This window comes from Gorilla gorilla, chromosome 5 (assembly GCF_029281585.2).
Source record: "Gorilla gorilla gorilla isolate KB3781 chromosome 5, NHGRI_mGorGor1-v2.1_pri, whole genome shotgun sequence".
NCBI classification, from domain to species: domain Eukaryota; kingdom Metazoa; phylum Chordata; class Mammalia; order Primates; family Hominidae; genus Gorilla; species Gorilla gorilla.
The window spans coordinates 51,986,321-52,013,526 of record NC_073229.2 but is presented as its reverse complement, the minus strand read 5'-3'; the positions used below and the strand labels follow the sequence as shown (position 1 = coordinate 52,013,526).

General features: G+C 47.8%; 1 protein-coding gene, 1 long non-coding RNA gene and 1 pseudogene across 10 annotated transcripts; all 3 read left to right on the top strand.

Moving 5' to 3' along the window:
- Positions 1-1,647: 1,647 nt before the first annotated feature.
- LOC129534148 (large ribosomal subunit protein uL29-like) lies at positions 1,648-2,110 on the top strand (annotated as a pseudogene).
- A 3,182-nt stretch (positions 2,111-5,292) lies between these two features.
- LOC134758731 (uncharacterized) lies at positions 5,293-22,021 on the top strand. The gene is made up of 2 exons (XR_010134249.1): positions 5,293-5,508; positions 21,458-22,021. It is a non-coding gene; the product is annotated as an uncharacterized lncRNA (long non-coding RNA).
- A 2,391-nt stretch (positions 22,022-24,412) lies between these two features.
- SMIM29 (small integral membrane protein 29) lies at positions 24,413-27,184 on the top strand. Of its 9 annotated transcripts, none has more exons than XM_004043846.4 (5): positions 24,429-24,567; positions 25,716-25,839; positions 26,086-26,111; positions 26,431-26,536; positions 26,711-27,184. In XM_004043846.4, the coding sequence occupies exons 2-5, from the start codon at positions 25,789-25,791 to the stop codon at positions 26,774-26,776; spliced, it is 249 nt and encodes an 82-aa protein (XP_004043894.2). In that variant the 5' UTR covers positions 24,429-24,567; positions 25,716-25,788; the 3' UTR covers positions 26,777-27,184. The 9 variants fall into 9 exon arrangements, with proteins under 9 accessions (XP_018884697.2, XP_004043894.2, XP_004043895.2 ...); XM_004043847.5 differs by having other exon boundaries at positions 25,716-25,899; XM_019029151.3 differs by having other exon boundaries at positions 24,444-24,819.
- The last annotated feature ends 22 nt before the right edge of the window (positions 27,185-27,206 follow it).

Here is a 27,206-nt window from a genome sequence, read left to right as displayed (position 1 = left end):
TAATTCTCCTTTAGATGTTTGGTTACAAAAAAAAAATTGACCAGTGAAGCCATCTAATTCTGGGCTTTTCTTTGTTGGAAGGTTTTTAAGTTTATTAAGATCTGTTTTGTGGCCTAACATATCGTCTATCTGGGAGTGTGTTCCATGTGCCCTTGAGGATACTGTATAGTCTGCTGTTGCTGAGTGGAGGGTTCTGTATATGTCTGTTAGGTCTAGTTGGTTTATACTGGTTTTCTTTTCTTTCTTTCTTTCTTTTTTTTTTTTTTTTGAGACAGTTTCGCTCTCGTTGCCCAGGCTGGAGCGATCTCAGCTCACTGCAACCTCCGCCTCCCAGGTTCAAGCGATTCTCCTGCCTCAGCCTCCCGAGTAGCTGGGATTACAGGCATGTACCACCATGCCCGGCTAATTTTGTATTTAGACACGAGGTTTCTCCATGTTGGTCCAGCTGGTCTCGAACTCCCGACCGCAGGTGATCACCTGCCTCTGCCTCCCAAAGTGCTGGGATTAGAGGCATGAGCCACCACACCCGGCATGGTTTATACTGGTTTTCAAGTCCTATGTTTCCTTATTGATCATCTCTGTAGGAATGTATTCCACCCATTGAGAGTAGGGGACTGAAGTCTCCAACTACTATTGAACTATTTCTAAACAAATACCTCATGTTCCTATGTATGTGGAAAATAAAACAATCAAACTCATAGAAGTGAAGAGTATATTGGCCAGGCGCAGTGGCTCACGCCTGTAATTCCAGCACTTTGGGAGGCCGAGGCGGGTGGATCACGAGGTCAGGAGATCGAGACCATCCTGGCTAACACGGTGAAACCCTGTCTCTACTAAAAAATACAAAAAATTAGCTGGGTGCGGTGGCGGGTGCCTGTAATCCCAGCTACTCAGGAGGCTGAGACAAGATCGCGCCACTGCACTCCAGTCTGGGCGACAGAGCGAGACTCCATCTCAAAAAAAAAGAAGCAAAGAGTATGTATATTGGTGGTTACCAGAGGCCACGCGTAGGGGGAATGGAGAGATGTTGGTCAAATTGTATAAAGTTGCAGTTAGACAGGAGGAATAAATGGTAAGTATTTAAGGACATGGATATGTAATTCTCTTGATTCAATAATTCCAAACTATAAACATATATAATAATATCACTTTGTACCCGTTAAAGATGTAAAATTATAATTTGTCAAAAAATTAAAAATTTTAAATAGTAACTAAATAAAATGCTGCTGCTACAGGCCAGGCGCCCTGGTGCACGCCTGTAATCCCAGCACTTTGGGAGTCCGAGGTGGGAGGATCACTTGAATCCAAGAGTTCTAGACTGGCTTAGGCAATATAGTGAGACTTCACCTCTACAATTTTTTTTTTTTTTAATTAGCCAAGCATGGTGGCACACACCTGTAATCCCACCTACTCAAGGAAGTGAAGATGGGAGGATCACATGAGCCCAGGCTGCGAAGGCTGCAGTGAGCCAAGATAGCGCCACTGCATTCCAGCCTGAGTGACAGAGTGAGACCCTGTCTCAAAAAATAATAATCTGCCATAAATATTTTTGTACACATTTGTTGAAGACATATATTTTCATTTTTTTCTGGGCGTGCACTTGTTGTATCATTAGGTAAGTTTATATTTGAATCTATGCTCTTTCCCTCGGAGCGGGCGGCGCGGCGGCGTCGGCGGCCTGTGCAGCAATGGCCAAGATCAAGGCTCCAGATCTTCGCGGGAAGAAGGAGGAGCTGCTGAAACAGCTGGACGACCTGAAGGTGGAGCTGTCCCAGCTGCGCGTCGCCAAAGTGACAGGCGGTGCGGCCTCCAAGCTCTCTAAGATCCGAGTCGTCCGCAAATCCATTGCCTGTGTTCTCACAGTTATTAACTAGACTCAGAAGGAAAACCTCAGGAAATTCTACAAGGGCAAGAACTACAAGCCCCTGGACCTGCGGCCTAAGAAGACACGCGCCATGTGCCGCCGGCTTAACAAGCACGAGGAGAACCTGAAGACCAAGAAGCAGCAGCGGAAGGAGCGGCTGTACCCGCTGGGGAAGTACGCGGTCAAGGCCTGAGGAGCGCATTGTCCATAAAGCACGCCTGGCTGAGAAAAAAAAAAAAAAAAAAAAAATCTATAAGAAAAATTCTAAGCAGTTTTCCAAAGTGGTTGTTACCATGCCACACCACTACCAGTGATGCATGAGAATTTCAGTTGTGCCATATTCTCTTAAAAATGAAATATCTTTAATTCTTTTTTGAAAACTATTTCTGCCCCCAACTCTGCCAATATTTGCTTCATATATTATAGGACTCTGTTGTTCAACATGTGTGTTATTATACTTGCCGTATCTTCTTGATGAATTGACTCCTTTATCATTATAAAATGTCTTCCTTTATCTTGTGTAACACTTTTTTACTTAAAATCGATTTTGTCTAATATTAGTATAGCCATTTTTGCTCTCTTTACACTCTTCATGGGATACCTTTCCCATCCTTCCACTTTCAATTTATTTGTGTCTTTGAGTCTAAAGTAAGTTTCTTTTTTTTTTTTTTTTTTTTTTTTTTTTGAGGCAGAGTCTTGCTCTGTCACCCAGGCTGGAGTGCAGTGGCGCTATCTCGGCTCACTGCAAGCTCCACCTCCTGGGTTCACGCCATTCTCCTGCCTCAGCCTCCCGAGTAGCTGGGACTACAGGCGCCCGCCACCACGCCTGGCTAATTTTTTGTATTTTTGGTAGAGACAGGGTTTCACCGTGTTAGCCAGGATGATCTCAATCTCCTGACCTCGTGATCCACCCACCTTGGCCTCCCAAAGTGCTGGGATTACAGGCGTGAGCCACCGCACCCGGCCTAAAGTTTCTTAGAAATAGCATATACTTAATGTACTTGGATTTTTTTTTTTTGAGACAGAGTCTCACTCTGTCGCCAGGCTGGAGTGCAGTGGCATGATTTCGGCTCACGGCAACCTCTGACTCCCTGGTTCAAGTGATTCTCCTGCCTCAGCCTCCTTAGTAGCTGGGATTACAGGCACGTGCCACCATGCCTTGCTCATTTTTGTATTTTTAGTAGAGACAGGGTTTCACCATGTTGATAAGGCTGGTCTTGAACTCCTGACATCAGGTGATCCACCCACCTCGGCCTCCCAAAGTGCTGGGATTACAGGCCTGAGCCACCACGCCCAGCCACTTGGATTTTAAAAACCGTTTCAAGGCTGGGCATGGTGGCTCAGAAAAAACACTTTTTCTGTTTTTTTCCACAGAGCGAGACTCCATCTCAAAAACTAAACTAAAATAAATTAAAAAAAAAAATTTTCTGGCTGAGCGTGGTGGCTCATGCCTGTAATCCCAGGACTTCGGGAGGCCGAGGTAGGCAGATCATGAGGTCAAGAGTTCGAGACCAGCCTGACCAACATGGTGAAAGCCTGTCTCTACTAAAAAAATACAAAAATTAGGTGGGTATGGTGGCCCATGCCTGTAATCCCAGCTACTCAGGCGGCTGAGGCAGGAGAATCATTTGAACCCAGGAGGCGGAGGTTACAATGAGCCAAGATCATGCCACTGCACTCCAGCCTGGGCAACAGAGCGAGACTCCGTCTATAAATAAATAAATAAAATAAGCATTTCAACCATTTTTCAGTCTACATTTCAGTGGCATTAAGTACATTCACACTGTACAACTATTGCCACCATCAATTTCCGGAACCTTTTTCCTCTTCCCAAACTGAAACTCTGTACACATTTAACAATAACTGTCATTCTCCTCTCCTCCTAGTCCCTGGAAAGTCCTATTCTTTCTATGAATTTGGTTATTCTAGGTACCTCATATGAGTGGAATCATACAGTTTTTGTTCTTTTTTTGATTGGCTTATTTCACTTAGCATACTGTCTTCCAGGTTCATTTCTGTTGTAGCACGTGTGAGAATTTCATTCTTTTTGAAGGCTGAATAAAATATTCCATTATATGTATATACCACAGTTTGTTTATTCATTCAATTGTTGATGAGCACTTGGGTTGCTTCCACCTTTTGGCTGTTGTGAATGCTGTGAACATGGGTGTACAAATATCTGTTCAAATCCCTGCTTTCAGTTCTTTTGGGTAATATCAGATACGGTTTGGCTGTGTTCCCACCCAAATCTCAACTTGAACAGTATCGCCCAGAATTCCCACGTGATGTGGGTGGGGCCCAAAGAGAGGTAATTGAATCATGGGGCCGGTCTTTCCCATGCTATTCTCGCGATAGTGAATAAGTCTCACAAGATCTGATTCGTTTGCTGCAGGGGCGGGGCCCTCATGGAGAACCTCTGCTAAGGCAGTGTGGAAGGGAAATGTGGGGTCGGCACCCCCACACAGAGTCCTTCCTGGGGCACTGCCTAGTGAAGCTGTGAGAAGAGGGCCACCATCCTCCAGACCCCAGAATGGTAGATCCACCTACAGCTTGCACCGTGGACCTGGAAAAGACACAGACACTCAACGACAGCCTGTGAAAGCAGCAGAAGGAGGCTGTACCCTGCAAAGCCACAGAGGCGGAGCTGCCCAAGACCGTGGGCACCCCTATCTTGCATCAGCGTGACCTGCATATGAGACCTGAAGTCAAAGGACATCATTTTGGAGTTTTAAAATTTGACTGTCCTACTGGATTTCAGACTTGGCATGCGCCCTGTAACCCGTTTGTTTTGGCCAATTTCTCCCATTTGGAACAGCTGTATTTACCCAATACCTGTACACCCCATTGTATCTAGGAAGTAGTTAGCTTGCTTTTGATTTTATAGGCTCATAGGTGGAAGGGACTTGCCTTGTCTCAGATGAGACTTTGAACTGTGGACTTTTGGGTTAATGATGAAAAGAGTTAAGACTTTGAGACCCGGCGCTGTGGCTCACACCTGTAATCCCAGCACTTTGGGAGGCCGAGGCGGGCGGATCACGAGGTCAGGAGACCAAGACCATCCTGGCTTACACGGTAAAACCCCGTCTCTAATAAAAACAAAAAAATACAAAAAATTAGCTGGGCGTGGTGGCGGGTGCCTCTAGCCCCAGCTACCCCAGAGGCTGAGGCAGGAGAATGGCATGAACGTGGGAGGCGAAGCTTGCAGTGAGCTGAGATCGTGCCACTGCACTCCAGCCTGTGTGACAGAGCAAGACTCCGTCTCAAAAAAAACACAGAAAAACAAAAAAAGACTTTCAGGGACTGTTGGGAAGCCATGATTGGTTTTGAAATGTGAGGACATGAGATTTGGAGGGGCCAGGGGCAGAATGATATGGTGTGGCTGTGTCCCCACCCAAATCTCAACTTGAATTGTATCTCCCAGAATTCCCATGTGTTGTGGGAGGATCCCAGGGGAGATAATTGAATCATGGGGGCTGGTCTTTGCCGTGCTATTCTCGTGATAGTGAATAAGTCTCACATGATCTGATGGGTTTATCAGGGGTTTCCTCTTTTGCTTCTTCCTCATTTTTCTCTTGCTGCCACCATGTAAGAAGTGCCTTTTGCCTCCTACCGTGATTCTGAGGCCTCCCCAGCCATGTGGAACTGTAAGTCCAATTAAACCTCTTTTTCTTCCCAGTCTCGGGTATGGCTTTATCAGCAGCATGAAAATGAACTAATACAATATCCAAAGAAGTGTAATTGCTGAGTCATATGGTAATTCTATTTTTTTTTTTTTTTTAAAGACGGGGTCTTCCCATGTTGTCCAGGCTGGTTTCAAACTCCTGAGCTCAAGCAATTCTCCTACCTCAGCCTCCCAAGTAGCTGGGACTACAGGTACACACCAGAACGCCTGGCTTATTTTTAATTTTTTGAGGAACTTCCATACTGTTTTCCTTAGTGGCTGCATCTCTTTACATTCCCACCAGCAGGGTACAAGGGTTGTAATTTCTTCACATGCTCATGAACACTTTTTCTGTTTTTTAAAATATATTATTTAAAAAATGTATTATTTAGAAAATATCCATCCTAACGGGTATGAAGTGGTATCTCATTGTGGTTCTGATTTTTTTTTTTTTTTTTTCTGGTAGAGATGGGCGTCTCACAACGTTGCCCAGGCTGATCTTGAACTCCTGGGCTCAAGCAATCCTCCCATCTCAGCTTCCCAAAATACTGGAATTACAGGCATGAGCTAACATGCCTGACCCATTGTGGTTCTGATTTGCATTTCCCTAATTATTAGTGATGTTGAACATATTTTTATTTGCTTATTTGCCATTTGTCTTTCTTCTTTGGATAAATGTCTGTTCAAGAGTAGTTGGATCATTTTAAAATCCATTCTGCCAATCTCTGTCTTGTATTCTGAGTGGTAAAATATAAATAATAGGCCAAACATGGTGGCTGATGCCTGTAATCACAGCACTTTGGAAGGCCGAGGTGGGTGGATCACTTAAGGTCAGGAGTTTGAGACCAGGCTGGCCAACATGGAGAAACCCCATCTCTACTAAAAATACAAAAATTAGCCAGGTGTGGTGGTGCGCGCCTGTAATCCCAGCTACTCAGGAGGCTGAGGCACGAGAATTGCTTGAACCCAGGAGGCAGAGGTTGCAGTGAGCTGAGATCATTTCACTGTACTCCAGCCTGGGTGACAGAGTAAGACTCTGTCTCAAAAAAAAAAAAAAAAAATATATATATATATATACACACACACACGCATATATAATATATGTATACATGTATATATATGTGTATATATAAAAAATATAAAATTTACCATTTTTACCTTTTTTTTTTTTTGAGATGGAGTTTGCTTTTTTGCCCAGCCTGGAGTGAAGTAGCATGATCCAGCTCACTGCAACCTCCACCCATTGGGTTCCAGCAACTCTCCTCCCTCAGCCTCCCAAGTAGCTGGGATTACAGGCACCTGCCACCACACCTGGCTAATTTTTTGTGTTTTTAGTAGAGACAGGGTTTCACCATGTTGGCTAAGCTGGTTTCGAACTCCTGACCTCAGGTGATCCACCTGCCTCAGCCTTCCAAAGTGCTGGGATTACAGGCGTGAGCCACTGCACCTGGCTCATTTTAACCATTTTTAAGTGTAGAATTCAGTGTCATTAAGTACATTCACAATGTTGTACAGCCATCACCAATCACTGTCTTTTAATTGGTGAATTTAATCCATTTACATTCAAATTGATTACTGATCCTGAAGGACTTACTTCTGCCATAGTGTTGTTTTCTATTGTCTTACCTCTCTCGCTTTTTTTTTTTTTTTTTAAGAGACACGGTCTTGGCCAGACATGGTGGAGCACACCTGTAATCCCAGCACTTTGAGAGGCCAAGGTGGGAAGATCACTTGAGGCCAGGAGTTCAAGACCAGCCTAGGCTACAAACCAAGACCCTGCCTCAAGAAAAGAAAGAGACAGGGTCTCACTGTGTCACCCAGGCTGAAGTGCAGTGGTGAGATCATGGCTCACTGCAGCCTTGAACTCCTGGCCTCAAGTGATCCTCCTGCCTTAGTCTCTTGGATAGCTGGGACTACAGATTCATACCACCACACCTGGCTAATTTTTTATATTTATTTATTTATTTTTTTTTTTTAGAGACGGGGTCTCACTATGTTAGCCAGGCTAGTCTTGAACTCCTAGCCTCAATCATCTCCCACCTTGGCCTCCCAAAGCATTGGAATTACAGGCATGAATCACTGCACCCATCCTGTCCTATATTTTTGTTCCTCAATTTCTTCAATACTGCCTTCTTTTGTGTTTGGTCGGTGTCTTTTTCTACTATACCGTTTATATTTCCTCTTCTATATATTTCTTAGTTGTTTTCTTTTCTTTTCTTTTAAATTTATTTTTGTAGAGATAGGGTTTCACCATGTTGCCCAGGCTAGTCTTGAACTCCTGGGCTCAAGTGATCCACCCGCCTCAGCCTCCCAAAGTACTGGGATTACAGGCATGAGCCACCGTGCCTGGGCCTATTTCTTAGTTGTTTTCTTAGTGGTTACTATGGGGATTAAAGCTAACTTCCCAATATAAATAGCCTATTTATCATAAACAACTATGGAGGCCAGAAACCAGTGGGCTGATATTTTAAAGTACTAACAGAAAAAAAATTACAACCAGGAATTCTAGGCCAGGCATGGTAGCTCATGCCTATAATCCTAGCACTTTGGGAGGCTGAGGCAGGAGGAATGCTTGAGCCCAGGAGTTCAAAACCAGCCTAGGCAACACAGTCAGACCACAGTTCTACAAAAAAATAAAATTAGCTAAGTGTGCTGATGTGTGCCTGTAGTCCCAGCTACTCTGGAGGCTGCGGTGGGAAGGCCTATCTCTACAAAAAAATAAAATTAGCTAAGTGTAGAGGTGTGTGCCTGTAGTTCCAGCTACTCTGGAGGCCGCAGTGAGAAGATTGCATGACCCCAGGAGTTCAAGGTTACAGTGAGCTATGATTGCACCACTGAGCTCCAGCCTGGGTGACAGAGTGAGACCTTATCTCTAAAAAAATAGAATTCTATGTCCAGAAAGACAGTCCTTTAATATGAAGTAGAAATTAAGACATTCCTGGAAAACCAAAAACTAAGGGAATTTGTTTCTGGTAAAGAAATGCTAAAGGAAGTCCTTCAGACTGAAACAAAAGGGCACTAGACAATAACTCAAATCCATACAAAGAAATAAAGATCATTGGTAAAGGTAACTACATAGGTAAATATAAAAGCTAGTATTATTGTATATTTGGTATATAATTCCTCTTTTTGTTTCCTGTATGATTTAAAAGATAAATGCATAAAACAATTATAAATCTGTGTTAATATGTCCACAATATATGAAGATAAATTTGTGGGGTTTTTTGTTTTTGTTTTTGTTTTTTTTGAGACAGGGTCTCAATCCCTCACCCAGACTGGAGTGCAGTGGCGTGATCTCAGCTCATTGCAACCTCTGCCTACCAGGCTCAAGAGATTCTTCTGCCTCAGCTTCCCAAGTAGCTGGGATTACAGGTGTACGCCACCACGCCCAGCTAATTTTTGCATTTTTAGTAGAGATGGAGTTTCACCATGTTGGCCAGGCTGGTTTCGAACTCCTGACCTCAAATGATCCACCCACCTCAGCCTCCCAAAGTGCTAGGATTACAGGTGTGAGCCACCGTGCCTGGCCATTAATGTACATTATTAAAGCTGAGGTGAGGCCGAGCGCGGTGGCTCACGCCTGTAATCCCGGCACTTTTAGAGGCCAAGGCGGGCAGATCACGAGGTCAGGAGATTGAGACCATCCTGGCTAACACGGTGAAACCCCATATCTACTAAAAATACAAAAAATTAGCCAGGCGTGGTGGCAGGCGCCTGTAGTCCCTGCTACTCGGGAGGCTGAGGCAGGAGAATGGTGTGAACCAAGGAGCTGGAGCTTGCAGTGAGCTGAGATCGTGCCACTGCACTCCAACCTGGGTGACAGAGCAAGGCTCTGTCTCAAAAAAAAAAAAAAGCTGAGGTGGTATCAGTTCAAACTGATTATGATTATTCTAAGTTTATGTATATTTTTCTTCTTTTATTTTTTAGACACGAGATCTTGCTATATTGCCCAGCTGGCCTTGAAACTATTTCTTTTTAAGTACACTTTAGCAATTGGTGTCTTTCCATGTATTCTCCACTTAGCCTAAGTTGCCAAATGTATTGGCATAAAGTTGTGCCTAATATTCCCTAATTATTATTTTATCATCTGTAAAGTCTGTAGTGATGTTACCTCTCTCTTTTTTTTTTTTTTTTTTGACACACTCTGTCAGCCAGGCTGGAGTGCAATGACGCAATCTCGGCTCACTCAACCTCCGCCTCCCAGGTTCAAGCGATTCTCCTGCCTCAGCCTCTTGAGTAGCTGGGACTACTGGTGAGTGCCACCACACCCGGCTAATTTTTGTATTTTTAGTAGAGACGGGGTTTCGCCATGCTGGCCAGGCTAGTCTCAAATTCCTGACCTCAGGTAATTCACCCGTCTCCGTCTCCAAAGTGCTGTGATTACAGGTGTGAGCCACCACACCCAGCCCGTACTTTGTATTACTTGAATATTTTTTAATCTTTGGATACTTGTTTTATGGACCAATATATTATCTATCTTGATAAATGTTCTCTGTGCACCTGAAAAGAATGTGTATTATCCTATTATTAGGTGGAGTGTTTTATAAATATAAATCAGGTCAAATAAATTGATTGATAATGTTGTTCAAGTCTGCATGTCCTGGCTGATTATGTCTCTACTTGTTTTATCAATTACTGAGAAGAGTATTTAAATCTCTGACTATAATTGTGATTTTTTTTCCTTGCAGTTCTTCTTTTTAAAATATATATATATATATATATATTTATTTATATATTTATTTAGAGACATGGTCTTGCTGTGTTGCTCAGGCTGGAGTGTAGTGGCTATTCGCAGACACTATCATAGTGTCCTGCAATCTTCAACTACTGGGCTCAAGCAATCCTCATGCCTCAGCCTCCAAGTAGCAGAGACTACAGGTGTGTGCCACCACACCTGGTCATTTCTTGCAGTTCTATCAGTTTTTGTGGAGTACATACATATGTGTGTGTGTGTGTGTGTGTGTGTATATATATATATATATATATAGTTTTTTGGTTTTTTTTTTTTTAGACAGAGTTTCGCTCTTGTTGCCCAGGCTAGAGTGCAATGGTGCAATCTCGGCTCACCGCAACCTCCGCCTCCTGGGTTCAAGCAATTCTCTTGCCTCAGCCTCCCGAGTAGCTGGGAGTACAAGCATGCGCCACCATGCCAGGCCAATTTTTGTATTTTTAGTACAGACAGGGTTTCTCCATGTTGGTCAGGCTGGTCTCAAACTCCCAACCTCAGGTGATCTGCCCGCCTTGGCCTCCCAAAGTGCTGGGATTACAGGCGTGAGCGGTTTCATATATTTAGAAGCTCTCTTATTGGGCCCATGGACATTTAGGGTTGTTATATCCTTGATTAACGTTTTTGTTGGTATTAAATTACCTTATTTTTCTCTGGTAATATACTTGCTCTGAAATTAACTTTGTTTGATATTATAATAGCCCTTCCAGCTTTCTTTTGATTACTGTAAACATATAAGCATCTTTCCACCCTTTACCTTTTAGCATATTTGAATCTTTACATTCAAAATGCATTCTTGCCGGGCGCCGTAGCTCACGCCTGTAATCCTAGCACTTTGGGAGGCCGAGGCGGGCGGATCACGAAGTCAGGAGATCGAGACCATCCTGGCTAACATGGTGGAACCCCGTCTCTACTAAAAATACAAAAAAATTAGCCAGGCGTGTTGGCGGGCACCTGTAGGCCCAGCTACTCGGGAGGCTGAGGCAGGAGAATGGCGTGAACCCTGGAGGCGGAGCTTGCAGTAAGCTAAGATCGTGCCAGTGCACTCCAGCCTGGGTGACAGGGCGAGACTCCGTCTCAAAATAAATAAATAAATAAATGCATTCTTGTGGGCAGCATATATTGAATCTTGCTTTTTTATCCAGTCTAAAAATCTCTGATATTTAAATAGGTTGTTTAAACCATTTACTTTATTATCATTATTTTTCTTGAGACAGAGTCTCACTCTGCTACCCAGGCTGCAGTGCAGTGGTGCAATCACAGCTCACTGCAGCCTCAACCACCTGGCCTTAAGTGATCCTCCCAACTTTAGCCTCCAGGTAGCTAGGATTACAGGCATGTGCTACCACGCTGGAATTTTTTTTTTTTTTTTTTTTTTTTTTTTTGGTAGAGACAGGGTCTTCCTATGTTGCCCAGGCTTGTCTTGAGCTCCTGGGCTCAAGCAAATCTCCCGCCTCAGCCACTCCAAGTTCTTGGATTATAGGCAAATGCCACCACGCCTAGCCTCCCATTTACTTTTTTTTTTTTTTTTTTTTGAGACGGAGTCTCGCTCTTTCGCCCAGGCCGGAGTGCAGTGGCGCGATCTCGGCTCAGTGCAAGCTCCGCCTCCTGGGTTCACGCCATTCTCTTGCCTCAGCCTCCCGAGTAGCTGGGTCTACAGGCGCCCGCCACCGTGCCCGGCTAATTTTTTGTATTTTTAGTAGAGACGGGGTTTCACCGTGTTAGCCAGGATGGTCTCGATCTCCTGACCTCGTGATCTGCCCGCCTCGGCCTCCCAAAGTGCTGGGATTACAGGCTTGAGCCACCGCGCCCAGCCTTTTTTTTTTTTTTTTTTTTTTTTTTTTTGAGACGGAGTCTAGTTCTGTCACCAGGCTGGAGTGCAGTGGTGTGATCTTGGCTCACTGCAACCTCTGCCTCCTGGGTTCAAACGATACTCCTGCCTCAGCTTCCCGAGTAGCTGGGATTACAGGCGTGTGCCACCACGCCCAGGTAATTTTTGTATTTTTAGTAGAGACAGGGTTTCACTGTGTTGGCCAGGCTGGTCTCGAACTCTTGACCTCGTGATCCGCCCGCCTCGGCCTCACAAAGTGCTGGGATTACAAGCGTGAGCCACCGTGCCCGGCTCCCATTTACTTTTTTTTTTTTGAGACAGAGTCTTGCTGTGTCGCCCAGGCTGGAGTGCAGTGACAAGATCTCGGCTCACTGCAAGCTCTGCCTCCTGGGTTCACGCCATTCTCCTGCTTCAGCCTCCCGAGCAGCTGGGACTACAGGCGCCCACCTCCATGCCCTGCTAATTTTTTGTGTATTTTTAGTAGAGCCTGGGTTTCACTGTGTTAGCCAGGATGGTCTCAATCTCCTGACCTCGTGATGCGCTGGCCTGGGCCTCGAAAAGTGCTGGGATTACAGGAGTGAGACACCGTGCCCGGCCCCCATTTACTTTTAATGTAATGATTGATACAGTATGTTTCATTTTATCATCCTGCTATTTTTTTTTTCTTTTAGACGGAGTCTCGCTCTGTTGCCCAGGCTGGAGTGCAGTGGCGCAATCTCTGCTCACTGCAACCTCCGCCTCCTGGGGTGATGCCCTTCTCCTGCCTCAGCCTCCTGAGTAGCTGGGACTACAGGCGCATGCCGACATGCCCGGCTAATTTTTTGTATTTTTAGTAAAAACGGGGTTTCACCGTGTTAGCCAGGATGGTCTTGATCTCCTGACTTCATGATCTGCCCGCCTCTGCCTCCCAAAGTGCTGGGACTACAGGCATGAGCCACCACGCCCGGCCTTGTTTTTGTTTTGTTTTGTTTTGTTTTTTGGTTTGTTTGTTTGGAGATGGAGTCTTGCTCTGTTGCCAAGGCTGAAGGGCAGTGGCATGATCTCGGCTCACTGCAACCTCTGCCTCCCGGTTTCAAGCGATTCTCCTGCCTCAGCCTCCCAAGTAGCTGGGATTACAGGCACTGCCACCATGCCTGGCTAATTTTTGTATTTTTAGTAGAGATGGGGTTTCTCCCTGTTGGCCAGGCTGGTCTCGAACTCTTGACCTCAGGTGATCCACCCGCCTTGGCCTCCCAAAGTGCTGGGATTACAGCGTGAGCCACCATGCCGGCCTTTGCTATTTGTTTTCTAATTGTCTTATCTGTTCTTGGTTCCCCTGTTCCTCTTTTTCTGCTTTTTTTTTTTTAGATTTCTTATTTTATATCCACTTTATTTTATTTGTTGGTATCTATAACTCTTTGTTACTTTATTAGTTACTTTAGGGTTCATACTATACATCATTAACTCACCACAGTCTATCATTAAGTTATATTATACAACCTCATATATATATGAATACAGTAGTATATTCCCATTTCTTTCCCAGCCTTTATGCTATTAAAGTAATACCTTAAATTGAATCCTTTATATTTATTGAGACTTGTTTTTTGTTTTGTTTTGTTTGAGACAGAGTTTCACTCTTGTCACCCAGGCTGGAGTGCAGTGGCATGATCTCTTCTCACTGCAACCTCCACCTCCCGGGTTCAAGTGATTCTCCTGCCTCAGCTCCCAAGTAGCTGGAATCACATGCATGTGCCACCACACCTGGCTAATTTTTGCATTTTTAGTAGAGATGAGGTTTCACCATGTTGGCCAGGCTGGTCTGGAACTCCTGACATCAGGTGATCCACCCGCCTTGGCCTCCCAAAGTGCTGGGATTACAGGCGTGAGCCACCACGCCTGGCTGAGACTTGTTGTATGGCTCAGAATATGGTCTGTCTTGATAAATGTTCCATGTGCAAAAGTCCCACAATACAGTATTGGGCTTTTTGTTTTGTTTTTTACAATCGATTACTTTTTTTTTCTTTTTTTGAGATGGAGTCTTGCTCTGTCTTCCAGGGTGGAATGCAGTGGTACGATCTCGGCTCACTTTAACCTTCGTCTCCTGGGTTCAAGCGATTCTCCTGCCTCAGTCTCTCCGAGTAGCTGGGACTACAGGTGCGTGCCACCACACCCAGCTATTTTTAGTAAAGACGGGGTTTTGCCATGTTAACCAGGCTGGTCTCGAACTCCTTACCTCAGGTGATTGGCCTGCCTTGGCCTCCCAAAGTGTTGGGATTACAGGTGTGAGCCACCGTGCCTGGCCTCAATTACCTCTTTAAAAAGATTTAACTAACAGACGGGGCAAGCCGGGCACAGTGACATCCTTCTGTAATCCCAGCTACTTGGGAGGCTGAGGCATGAGGATTGCTTGAACCAAGGAGTTCTAGACCAGCCTAGGCAACATAGTGGGAACTGGTCTCTAAAAACAAACAGGCCAGGCGTGGTGGCTCATGCCTGTAATCCCAGCACTTTGCGTGGCTGAGGTGGGTGGGTCACCTGAGGTCAGGAGTTTGAGACTAGCCTGGCCAAGGTGAAACCCCGTCTCCACGAAAAATACAAAAATTAGCCGGGCGTGGTGGTGGGTGCCTGTAATCCTAGTTACTCAGGAGGCTGAGGCAGGAGAATCGCTTGAACCTGGGAGGTGGAGGTTGCAGTGAGCTGAGATCGCGCCATTGCACTCCAGCCTGGGCAACAAGAGTGAAACTCTGTCTCAAAAAAATAAATAAATAAAAGCAAACAAACAAAAATGGTGGTGGTGGGGGGAATATATGTGTATATGTGTGTGGAATATATGTGCATATATGTTTGTACATATATACATACTGACACATATATATATGTATTTACATATATACATACTCACATAGCTACCATTTTCAGTATTCTTCATTCCTTTGGATAGGTCCATTTTTTTTTGAATTTTTTTTTTCAGTAGGTTTTTGGGGAACAGGTGGTGTTTGGTAAGTTCTTTAGTGGTGATTTCTGAGATTCTGGTGCACCCATCCCCTGAGTCGTGTACACTGTACCCAATGTGTAGTCTTTTATCCCTCACCCCCCTCCCATCCTTTCCCCCAAGTCCTCAAAGTCCACTGTATCATTCTTATGCCTTTGCATCCTCATGGCTTAGCTCCTACTTACAAGTGAGAACATATGGTGTTTGGTTTTCCATTTCTGAATTACTTCACTTAGAATAATGGTCTCCAACTCCATCCAGGTTGCTGAAAATCCTATTATTTCATTCCTTTTTATGGCTGAGTAGTATTCCATGGTATATATATATATATCATAGTATTCCATGGTATGTATATATATCACATTTTCTTTATTCACTCATTCATTGATGGGCATTTGGGCTGGTTCCATATTTTGGCAATTCCGAATTGTGCTGCTATAAACATGTGTGTGCAAGTGTCTTCTTTCTTTCTCTTTCTTTTTTTTGTTGAGACAAGGTCTCGCTCTGTCTTATTCTTTTGCCCAGGCTGGAGTGGAGTGCAGTGGCGTGATCTCGGCTCATTGCAACCTCCACCTCTTGGGTTCAAGTGATTCTCGTGCCTCAGCCTCCAAAGTAGCTGGGACTACAGGTGTGTGCCATCACGCCCAGCTAATTTTTGTAGTTTTAGTAGAGACGGGGTTTCACCATGTTGGCCAGGCTGGTCTCAAACTCCCGACCTTAGGTGATCCATCCACCTCGGCCTCCCAAAGTGCTGGGACTACAAAGTGCTGAGCCACTGAGCCCAGCTGCAAGTGTCTTTTTTTCATATAATGACTTCTTTTCCTCTGGGTAGATACCCAGTAGTGGGATTGCTCAATCAAATGGTAGATCTACTTTTAGTTATTTAAGGAATCTCCACACTGTTTTCCACAGTGGTTGTACTAGTTTACATTCCCACCAGCAGCGTAAAAGTGTTCCCTTTTCACATCCATGCCAATATCTATTGTGTTTCTTTTTTTTTTTTTTTTTTTGAGGCAGAGTCAGTCTCACTCTGTCGCCCAGGCTGGAGTGCAGTGGCACGCTCTCAGTTCACTGCAACCTCCACCTCCCAGGTTCAAGTGATTCTCCTGCCTCAGCCTCCCAAGTAGCTGGGATTACAGGGGCATGCCACCACACCCGGCTAATTTTTTGTATTTTTAGTAGAGATGGGGTTTCTTTGGGTTAGCCAGGGTGGTTTCGATCTCCTGACCTCATGATCTGCTCGCCTTGGCCTCCCAAAGTGCTGGGATTACAGACATGAGCCACCATGCCCAGCCTACTTTTTGATTTTTAAAATTATGGCCATCTTGCAGGAGTAAGGTGGTACCACATTGTGGTTTTGATTTGCATTTCCCTGATTAGTGATGTTGAGCATTTTTTCATGTTTGTTGGCCACTTGCATATCTTTTTCTTCAGAATTGTCTATTTATTCCTTAGCCTACTTTTTGATGAGATTGTTTGTTTTTTTCTTGCTGATTTGTTTCAGTTCCTTGTAGAATCTGGGTATTAGTCCTTTGTTAGATGTATAGATTGTGAAGATTTTCTCCCATTCTGTGGGTTGCCTGTTTGCTGATTATTTCTTTTGCTGTGCAGAAGCTATTTAGTTTAATTAATCCCATCTATTTATCTTTGCTTTTGTTGAATCTGCTTTTGGGTTCTTGGTCATGAAGTCTTTGCCTAAGCCAATGTCTACAGGGGGTTTTCTGATGTTATCTTCTAGAATTTTTATGGTTTTAGGTCTTAGATTTACATCTTTGATCCATCTTGAGTTGATTTTTGTATAAGGTGAGAGATGAGGATCCAATTTCATTCTCCTACATGTGGCTTGCCAATTATCCCAGCACCATTTGTTGAATAGGGTGTGCTTTCCCCACTTTATGTTTTTGTTTGCTTTGTCAAAGATCATATCATTGGCAAACAGTGACAGTATGACTTCCTCTTTACCGATTTGGATGCTCTTTCTTTCTCTTGTCGGATTATATTTTTATTTGGTACAATTATCTTTCTGCCTGAAGAATTTCCTTTAACAGTTCTTGTAGTGCAGGTCTACTGGTGATGATTCCTTTCAGTTTTGTATGTCTGAAAACATCGTTTTCAAAAATTTTTTAATTTTATGTTTTAATTTTTATCTATTTATTTATTTTGAGACCAGGTTATGAGACTGGCTAATGTTTGTATTTCTGGTAGAGACAGGCTTTGACCATGCTGCCCAGGCTGGTCCCAAACTCCTGGGCTCAAGTGATCCACCCGCCTCGGCCTCCCAAAGTGCTGGAATTACAGGCGTGAGTCACCTCGCCTGGCCTGAAAACATCTTTATTTCTTGTTTTTGACAGATTTTTTTTCCCCAATATTCTAGATCGAGAGTTTTTTCTTTAAGTAGTTAAAAGATGTTAGCCAGGCGTGGTGGCTCACGCCTGTAATCCCAGCACTTTAGGAGGCCGAGGCAGGCGGATCACGAGATCAGGGGATCGAGACCATCCTGGCTAACACGGTGAAACCCTGTCTCTACTAAAAATACAAAAAATTAGCAGGGCGTGGTAGTGAGTGCCTGTAGTCCCAGCTACTCGGGAGCCTGAGGCAGGAGAATGGCAGGAACCCTGGAGGCGGAGCTTGCAGTGAGCCGAGATTGCGCCACTGCACTCCAGCCTGGGCGACAGAGCGAGACTCTGTCTCAAAAAAAAAAAATAAAATAAAATAAAAATAAATAAAAAAATAAAAGATGTTGCTCCACCATCTTTTCACCTGGATTGTTTCAAGTGAAATCTTATGCCATTCTTAACTTTGTTCCACTGTGTGTAACATCTTTACCACTGGCTTTGAGCAATTTGATTACGATGTGCTTTGGCACAGTTTCTTCATGTTGCTTGTGCTTGGGCTTATTGTGCTTCCTGGGTCTGTAGGTTTATAGCCATCTTTAAGTTTGGAAAGTTTTTTGTTGTTGTTGTTTTGTTTTTTGAGACGGGAGTTTTGCTCTTGTTGCCCAGGCTGGAGTACAATGGCACAGTCTCAGCTCACCGCAACCTCTGCCTCGCAGGTTCAAGCGATCCTCCTACCTCAGCCTCCCAAGTAGCTGGGATTACAGGCATGTGCCACCACGCCTGGCAAATTTTTGTATTTTTAGTAGAGATAGGGTTTCTTCATGTTGGCCGGCTGGTCTCAAACTCCTGACCTCAGGTGATACACCTGCCTCGGCCTCCCAAAGTGCTGGGATTACAGGAGTGAACCACTGTGCCTGGCCCAAGTTTGGAAAGCTTTTGGTCATGGTTTCTTCAAATATTTTTCTGTCCTTTCTTTCTTCTCCTTTTGGACCTCTAATTATCCATATATTAGGCCACTTACGGTTATCCCGCAACTCACTGATCCTTTTTTCATTTTTCTTTTTTTTTTTTTTTTGGATTTTTTTATCTTTGGGTTTTATTTTGGGTAGTTTCTATTGTTATGCCCTCAAGTTCACTTGTCTTTTCTTCTGTAATATCTAACCTGCCATTAATCCTGTCCAGTGTGATTAATCCTGTCAAGTATGATTTTTTAAATCTGATATTGTAGTTTTCATCTCTAGAAGATCACTGGGATATTTTTCATACATTCCTTGTCTTAAGTGCTGGGATTACAAGTGTGAGCCACAGCACCCAGCCAGGGTCCTTTTTTTTTTATTTTTGAGACAGAGTTTCACTCTTGTCACCAGACTGGAGTGCAATGGCATGATCTCGGCTCACTGCAACCTCTGCCTCCTGGGTTCAAGTGATTCTCCTGCCTCAGTCTCCTGAGTAGCTGGAATTACAAGCTCCCGCCACCACGTCCAGCTAATTTTTGTATTTTTAGTAGAGATGGGGTTTCACCTCTTTGGCCAGGCTGGTCTCGAACTCCTGACATCAGGTGATCCACCACCTCGGCCTCCCAAAGTGCTAGGATTACAGGCATGAGCCACCACACCTGGCCACCAGGTTCCATTTTTTAATGGATGTCAGATATTATAAAAACTGGATATTTTTGCCTTCCTATAAATCTTCTTGAGCTTCATTCTAAAAGTTAACTGAAAATAGTTCAATCCTTTCAGGTCTTGCTTTTATGGTTTGTTCAGTGGATCCAGAGCTGGAGGACACGAGGATGAGTGAGGCATTAGCTGAAGTGGGCAGACAAGTCCAGGCACTAACCACAGCAGCATGGATCAGGAGGCAGTCAAAACTCGAGCATGGTAGCACAATGTAGCCTCAACCCCACCCTAGCGTCCCGCTTCCTGAAACGGCAGCTGCATGAAGAGGGAAGGCAGAGCTGCAGTTTTCCCGGCTATACTTGGAGGTATTCTCATCAGATGTGAAGCCTGAACACAGCAAGACACCAGGCCTCAAATGTAGCTCTGGGGCAGCTGTCAGCAGAGAGCTGTCCAAGAAGAGAGGCCCACCTGTCATCTCATCCCACCCTGCCCTTAATGATCAGGCCAAGGGCCCTGAGAAGTCATCTCATTGCTTGAGCATCAATTAACTCATCTGCAAATTGCGATTGCTCCACTTGCCCTGCCTAGCTCACAAGGGTGTTCTCTCTTAGGAGAAAAGAAAGTAAAATCCGGCCAGGCCCAGTGGCTCACGCCTGTAATCCCAGCACTTTAGGAGGCTGAGGCAGGTGGATCACCTGAGGTCAGGTGTTAAGAGACCAGCCTGGCGAACATGTTGAAACCCCCTCTCTACTAAAAACACAAAAATTAGCCAGGCATGGTGGTGCACACCTGTAGTCCCAGCTACTCGGGAGGCTGAGGCAAGAGAATAGCTTGAACCAGGGAGGCAGAGATTGCAGTGAGCTGAGATCGTGCCACTGCACTCCAGCCTGGACGACAGAGCGAGACTCCGTCTCAGGAGAAAAAAAAAAAAAAAGAAAGTAAAATCTTTACTAGGTCTCCAGCCCTGAGACTGGCTTTCTCCACACACCTCTCTAACCAATGTGACCACTAGACCTGCTCATAGAGGGCCCTCAAGATTTGTGGTTAGAAGGCCTGAGGAACTGGACAAAAGTTAACTGTGTGGGCAGCCACAAGGGCCTAAGTTCTCAAACCCCATCACTTACCCCCCACTTCCTTGCAAGGCATGGCAGGCCCAGCTCTGACAGAAGCCTAGGGTGAGGGGTCTCCCTTCTCTCCAGACTCAAAAGCCTGAGAGCACTAGGAGATCCAGCTGGAGCTTCCAGACTCATGCTTTTCTTTCATTCCTTTCCCTCCATCCTTGATTACCCACCACAGTCAGATGGTGGTGTCTGGAGACAAGGGATCAAAGTTCCCATCTGCTCTCTGACCTCTGTACCAGACCTGCCCTCATCCAGCCTTCCCTGGAAGGGCCTGAGGAAACCTGTGGCTGGACCAGACCAAGCAACTCACCCATATTCGCACCACTGGCTGCCTCTAGCTAACAGGGCCTGGGATCCCAGTGAGAGGTGACAACGTGCTAACAGCCCTGGCTCGCTCTGGGCGCCTCCTCGGCCTTGGCGTCTGCTCTGGCCAGGCTTGAGGAGCCCTTCAACCCGCCGCTGCACTGTGTGGGAGCTCCTCTCTAGGCTGGCCGAGGCCGGAGCCGGCTCCCTCTGCTTGCGGGGAGGTGTGGAAGGAGGCGTGGGCGGGAACCTGGGCTGCGCGCGGCGCTGGCGGGCCAGCGCGAGTTTCGGGTGGGCGAGGGCTCGGTGGGCCCCGCATTCGGAGCGGCCAGCCGGCACCACCGGCCCCCAGCAGTGAGGGGCTTAGCACCCGGGCCAGCAGCTGCGGAGGGTGCGCCGGGTCCCCCAACCCTGCCCGCCCGCCCGCGCCGCACTCGAATTCTTGCCGGGCCTCAACCATCTCCCCCTGGGACAGGGCTTGGGACCTGCACCCCGCCATGCCCGAGCACCCGCCCCGGAACCCCGTGGGCTCCCAGGCGGCCCAAGCCTCCCCGACGGGCGCCGTCCCCTGCTCCCAGCGCCTGGTCCCATCAACCGCCCAAGGGCTGAGGAGTGCGGGAATGCGGCGCGGGACTGGCGGGCAGCTCCACCCGCGGCCCAGCACAGGATCCACTAAGGGAAGCCAGCTGGGCTCCTGAGTGGGTGGGGACTTGGAGAACTTTTATGTCTAGCTGGAGAATTGTATGTGCACCAATCTGCACTCTGTATCTAGCTAATCTTGTGGGGACTTTGAGAACTTTTAGGACTAGCAGGAAGATTGTAAATGTACCAATCAGCACTCTGTGCCTAGCTCAGGGATTGTAAATGCACCAATCAGCTCTCTGTAAAACAGACCAATCAGCTCTCTGTAAAATGGACCAATCAGCAGGATGTGGGTGGGCCCAGATAAAGGAATAAAAGCCAGCTGGGGAAACTGGCTCAGGTCTGCTTCTACACTAGGGAAGTTTTGTTGTTTTGCTGTTTAGGTCTGTATCATGTTTATGAGCTGTCACACCACAAAGGTCTGCAGTGTCACTCCTGAAAGCAGTGAGATCACAAATCCACCAGGAGGAACAAACGACTCTGGAAGTGCTGCTTTTATGAGCTGTAACACTCACTGCGAAGGTCTGCAGCTTCACTGTTGAGGTCAGTGAGACCACAAACCCACCAGAAGGAAGAAAGTCCAGACACATCTGAACATGTGAAGGAACATTCTGGACACACCATCTTTAAGAACTGTAACACTCACCGTCAGGGTCCGCGGCTTCATTAAGTCAACAAGACCAAGAACCCACTGATTCTGGACACACCGGAACCATACATCTGCTCCTAACGGTTTCTCTGGCAAGAACAGGGTGACCTAGTCATACCTTTTGCCCATTACCACCTGGCGATACAGGAGGGCTTTAGCGTGGTTCAGCTGCCATAACTCTCATGTTCTTGGGTGGTTTCCATTATCGGCCAGTCAGTTTTCCCAATCGTGTGTGATTTTTTGGGGGTAGAGGAGGGTCTGCTACAAAGCTATAAATATATTCATATGTATACACACACATACACGTTTGAGGTAACTGTAGATTCATATATAGTTATAAGAAATCATACAGAGAGGGCCGGGCATGGTGGCTCACACCTGTAATCCCAGCACTTTGGGGGGCCAAGGCGGGCAGATCACGAGGTCAGGAGATTGAGACCATCCCGGCTAACACAGTGAAATCCCATTTCTACTAAAAATACAAAAAATTAGCTGGGAGTGGCGGCAGGCGCCTGTAGTCCTAGCTACTTGGGAGGCTGAGGCAGAATGCCGTGAACGTGGGAGGCGGAGCTTGCGGTGAGCTGAGGTAGCGCCACTGCACTCCAGCCTGGGCGACAGTGCCAGACTGCATCTCAGAAAAGAAAAAAAAAAAAATCATACAGAGAGGCCAGGTGCGGTGGCTTACACCTGTAATTGCAGCACTTTGGGAGGCTGAGGTGGGTGGATCACCTGAGGTCAGGAGTTCGAGACTAGCCTGGCCAACATGGTAAAACCCCGTCACTACTAAAAATACAAAAATGACGTGGTGGCAGGCGCCTGTAGTCCCAGCTACTCGGGAGGCTGAGGGAGGAGTATCACTTGAACCCAGGAGGCAGAGGTTGCAGTGAGCCAGTATGGTGCCACTGAACTCCAGCCTGGGCAACAGAGCAAGACTGTCTCAAAAAATAATAATAAAATAAAATAATAATAATCAGAGAGATGGCCGAGCGTGGTGGCTCACGCCTGTAATCCCAGCAGTTTGGGAGGCTGAGGCTGGCGGATCACGAAGTGAGGAGATCGAGACCATCCTGGCCTAACACGGTGAAACCCCGTCTCTACTAACAAAAATATAAAAAAATTAATTGGGCATGGTGGCAGGCGCCTGTAGTCCCAGCTACTCAGGGGGCTGAGGCAGGAGAATGGCCTGAACCTGGGAGGCGGAGCTTGCAGTGAGCCAAGATCGCACCACTGCATTCCAGCCTAGGCGACAGAGGGAGACTCTATCTCAAATAATAATAATAATAATAACACAAAGAGATTGTGTACACTTTGCTTAAATTCCCCCAAAGTCTGTAATGCCAGCACTTTGGGAGGCCAAGGCGGGCTGATCACGAGGTCAGGAGAAAAAGACCATCCTGGCTAACACGGTGAAACACCTCTCTACTAAAAATACAAAAAAATTAGCCAGGTATGGTGGCAGGTGCCTGTAGTCTCAGCTACTGGGGAGACTGAGGCAGGAGAATGGTGTGAACCCGGGAGGCGGAGCTTGCAGTGAGCAGAGATCGGGCCACAGCACTCCAGCCTGGGCAACAGAGCGAGACTCCGTCTCAAAAAAAAAAAAAAAAAAAAAAAAAAAAAAAAAAATCCCCCAATGATAACGTTTTACAAAACTGTAATAATCGCAACCAGAATATTGACACTGGTAAATTCCACTGGCCATAGTCAGATTTTCGTAGTAAATGTGTGCCATTTTAATGATAAGACCAGAAAAGCTTTGACCCAAGTTTACCGACTTAGCAAGTTGCCTGTGACCCAGGGGGACCTCACCCCGCTGCTTCGTGTGTTCCCTAAAACCGAAAACAGGTGAACAGGAGGAACTTAATATTTCAGGGGATATTATGTGGTAAGCTCCCTGCTCATGTCATCATTTAATCCTCACAATGGGCCAGGCGCGGTGGCTCACGCCTGTAATCCCAGCACTTTGAGAGGCTGAGGCAGGCAGATCACTTGAGGTCACAAGTTCGAAAGGAGCCTGGCCAACACGGTAAAACCCTGTCTCTACGAAAAATACAAAAAAATTAGCCGGGCGTGGTGGTGCGCGCCTGCAATCCCAGCCACTGGGGAGCTGAGGCAGGAAAATCGCTTGAGCCCAGGAAGCGGAGGGTGCAGTAAACCAAGATCGCGCCACTGCACTCCAGCCTGGGCGACAGAGACAGACTCCATCTCAAAAAAAAAGTAATAATAATAATCCCCACACAGCTTGTTTTACAGACGTTAAGACAGGCGCAGAGAGGGTGGGCGTGCCAGGGCCCCCGGTAGCCCAGACCTGCCGTACTCTACCAGCCGAGCACAGCCCGAAGGCCAGGGAACAAACACAGACGGAGGCCGAGTGGGCCCGGAGCAGGGTCTTGCCGCGAAGGGCCTGGGCTCAACGTTAGAGCGCGGCGCGACCCTATTCTGGCTGCAACAAGAGGGGTGAATGAAGTGGGCGCCGGGGACCTCCCAGAATCGGAGCTCCAGACGCGGGCGGGCCAGGGGCCGCCGGCAAACTGCGCGCGCCCCGCCTTACCCCGTCCGGCCCTGCGTCGCGTTCTCCTCCCCCACTACGCAGCCCTCGGCTGCCCCCTGCCGCCGCCGGGCGGACCCTGCAAGCCCCGCTGTCCCCGCCTTCGCACCGCCCACCCCCGCCTCCGGATTGGCGGCTCCAGAAATCTCCAGGCCACCGGCTTTCCGCTACCGGATTGGCTGCGCCCGGGTGCTGAGGCCCGGCCCATTTCCCCGGGTCCTTTGATCACGCGCCTGACGGCTTTTCCGGGGCCCGGGAGCCAACCGAGGGCGTTCCTGTCGGGGCTGCAGCGGCGGGAGGTAAGGCATGGCCAGGCCGGCTGGGCTGCAGAGCGCCGGCACGGGTCCACGCCTCGGGTGACGGGCTTCCAGGATGTTCGGGCGCGGGGCGGCCCATCCGCATCCCCCAACACCCCCACCTCCGGCCTGAGCCTCCCAGCGCCGTGGGAACCACCTCCTGTCCGCTGTTGCTGGCCCGCATCCTAGCAGCGGCCTGACGCCCTCCCCACCCTGGCATGCCCCCTTGACCTGGGACGATGAGCATACGACTGGGTAAGGGCAAGCTCGATGCCCCGTGCCCTACGGACACGGGGGTAGGTCGCTCATACCTTGCCCTCTGATAGAGACTCAAGCGAACCTGGGTCGCGGACCTTGGGCCATCAGCGTGCAAACTGCCCCAGGACGATCTCTGCTTCTGTCGATGGGGACTGACCCTCTCCACCTCTGCCTGTCAGCTCAGGCCAGGAGGGGAGGGACCTGGGCGGAGCCCCGGGTGGAGACAAGAGGAAGGTGACATCATCTTGAAGATACAATCCAGCTTTACCCACTCGTGTCCACCCTGGCACACGAGACAGATGGGGGAGAGGGTGTTTGGGCTGTATGTCTGAGGTGACACCAGGGACAAGGGCATAGAACTCAGGCATGGAGCCCATCGCTTGAAGTGGGATTGGACCAGGATGGAAGCGGGCTCCTTCAGATGCTCCCATCTCACCCCTGGCTGCAGTGCAGGTCCTTCCTTTAGACCTCATTTGTCCATTTTGCTCCACTGGACAGGTGCTGGCAGCCCAATGCCCCAAAAGGGCTGGGGCAGGCACCTGAAACCTGCACTTAATCTTTCCCCAGAAGCTGAGACTTGTAAATGTTTGGCCAGCGTCTGAGCTGGGCCCCACCCTGATTTAGGGATAGGAGTTGGGCAAGACTCAGCCCTGGATCCAGGCCTTCCCTTGATCCCCTTTCCTGCCAGGATTTGCCAAGACTCACTGGACCCCTTTCCTGCCAGGATTTGCCAAGACTCACTGGAGGGTCACATCCAGTACATCTACCTGGAGGATCCCTCCTCCCAGGATTTGACCTGGGACCAGTTTTCATAGATCTTCAGCTCTGGGGGAGGGATCCAGAGTCTGGATGTCACCTGGGTGCAACTGATAACCTCCCTTCCTCCTCCCCAGGGAGCCCAGTGGAGGCGCCCTCCCGAAGCGCCACTGCCCATGCTGACCACCCAGCCCTCCGGCTGCTGATGTCATGAGTAACACCACTGTGCCCAATGCCCCCCAGGCCAACAGCGACTCCATGGTGGGCTATGTGTTGGGGCCCTTCTTCCTCATCACCCTGGTCGGGGTGGTGGTGGCTGTGGTAAGGAGCCCTCATATACACACACAGACACCCACAGCTTTGCTAAGGCAGGGGCTGGGTGGGCCTGGTCCAGTCTGCAGAGTCCCCACTGTCCTGTTAAGGGAGTGAAGGGTGTGGAGGTGGGCCTCTCTCTGCCTGTGGGCCTTCCTGGGCTCAGCAGCCCCCACAGTGCTGTCTCTGTTGCAGGTAATGTATGTACAGAAGAAAAAGCGGTGAGTGTCCCTGTCCCCCACCCGCCCTAACCCCACACCCGTTCTGAAATTCCTGCTCATAGGCTCTGACTTTTCTGTAAGATGTCCCTCAGCCATCCTGATACAAGCCTGAAATTTGTTTTCCCTGCCCCAGCCTCAGGTTACTCACTGGGGAAAGCCCCTTTGTAGAATCAGGGTTGTATTCTTGGAGGTATAGTGTGTCCCAAAAGGCACCCACTGAAATTGGCCCTGCCTGGGAAAGGGAGGAGAGACGGGGCAGCCAGGTGTTTGATGAGGGTTGGGGGGACCTCCTAGCTGAGTCCCCTCCCCTGCTCCCCAGGGTGGACCGGCTGCGCCATCACCTGCTCCCCATGTACAGCTATGACCCAGCTGAGGAACTGCATGAGGCTGAGCAGGAGCTGCTCTCTGACATGGGAGACCCCAAGGTGAGCACTTGGAGGCCGGGGGAGAATGAGGCAAGGTGGGGGTCAGCCCTGTTCCCAGCCATACTCGTCCACACTGAAACCAGAGCCTGGTTCTGCTTACTTGGGCTGTAACTGGGTGCTGCAGACTCCCAGGGAACACAGCCCAGCCTTGTGGTGTGGTCTCCTCCCCGACAGGTGGTACATGGCTGGCAGAGTGGCTACCAGCACAAGCGGATGCCGCTGCTGGATGTCAAGACGTGACCTGACCCCCTTGCCCCACCCTTCAGAGCCTGGGGTCCTGGACTGCCTGGGGCCCTGCCGTCTGCTTCCCCTGCTGTCACCTGGCTCCCCCTGCTGGGTGCTGGGTCTCCATTTCTCCCTCCACCCACCCTCAGCAGCATCTGCTTCCCATGCCCTCACCATCACCTCACTGCCCCCAGGCCTTCTGCCCTTTGTGGGTGTTGAGCTCACTGCCCACCCACAGGCACTCATGGGAAGAGGCTTTCCTTCTGGGATGGGGGCGGCTGGTAGACACCTTTGCTTTCTCTAGCCCTCCTGGGCTTGGCTTGGGCATAAATCCCCAGGCGGGCTTTGGAGTTGTTTCCATGGTGATGGGGCCAGATGTATAGTATTCAGTATATATTTTGTAAATAAAATGTTTTGTGGCTAGGGGTTTTGATTTCATCAAGAG

Excerpts from the sequence above, each read along its gene's own strand:
- SMIM29 (XM_055390217.2), top strand. Across the intron at positions 26,537-26,710 it reads CTGACATGGGAGACCCCAAG|GTGGTACATGGCTGGCAGAG; the intron begins GTGAGCACTTGG and ends CCTCCCCGACAG.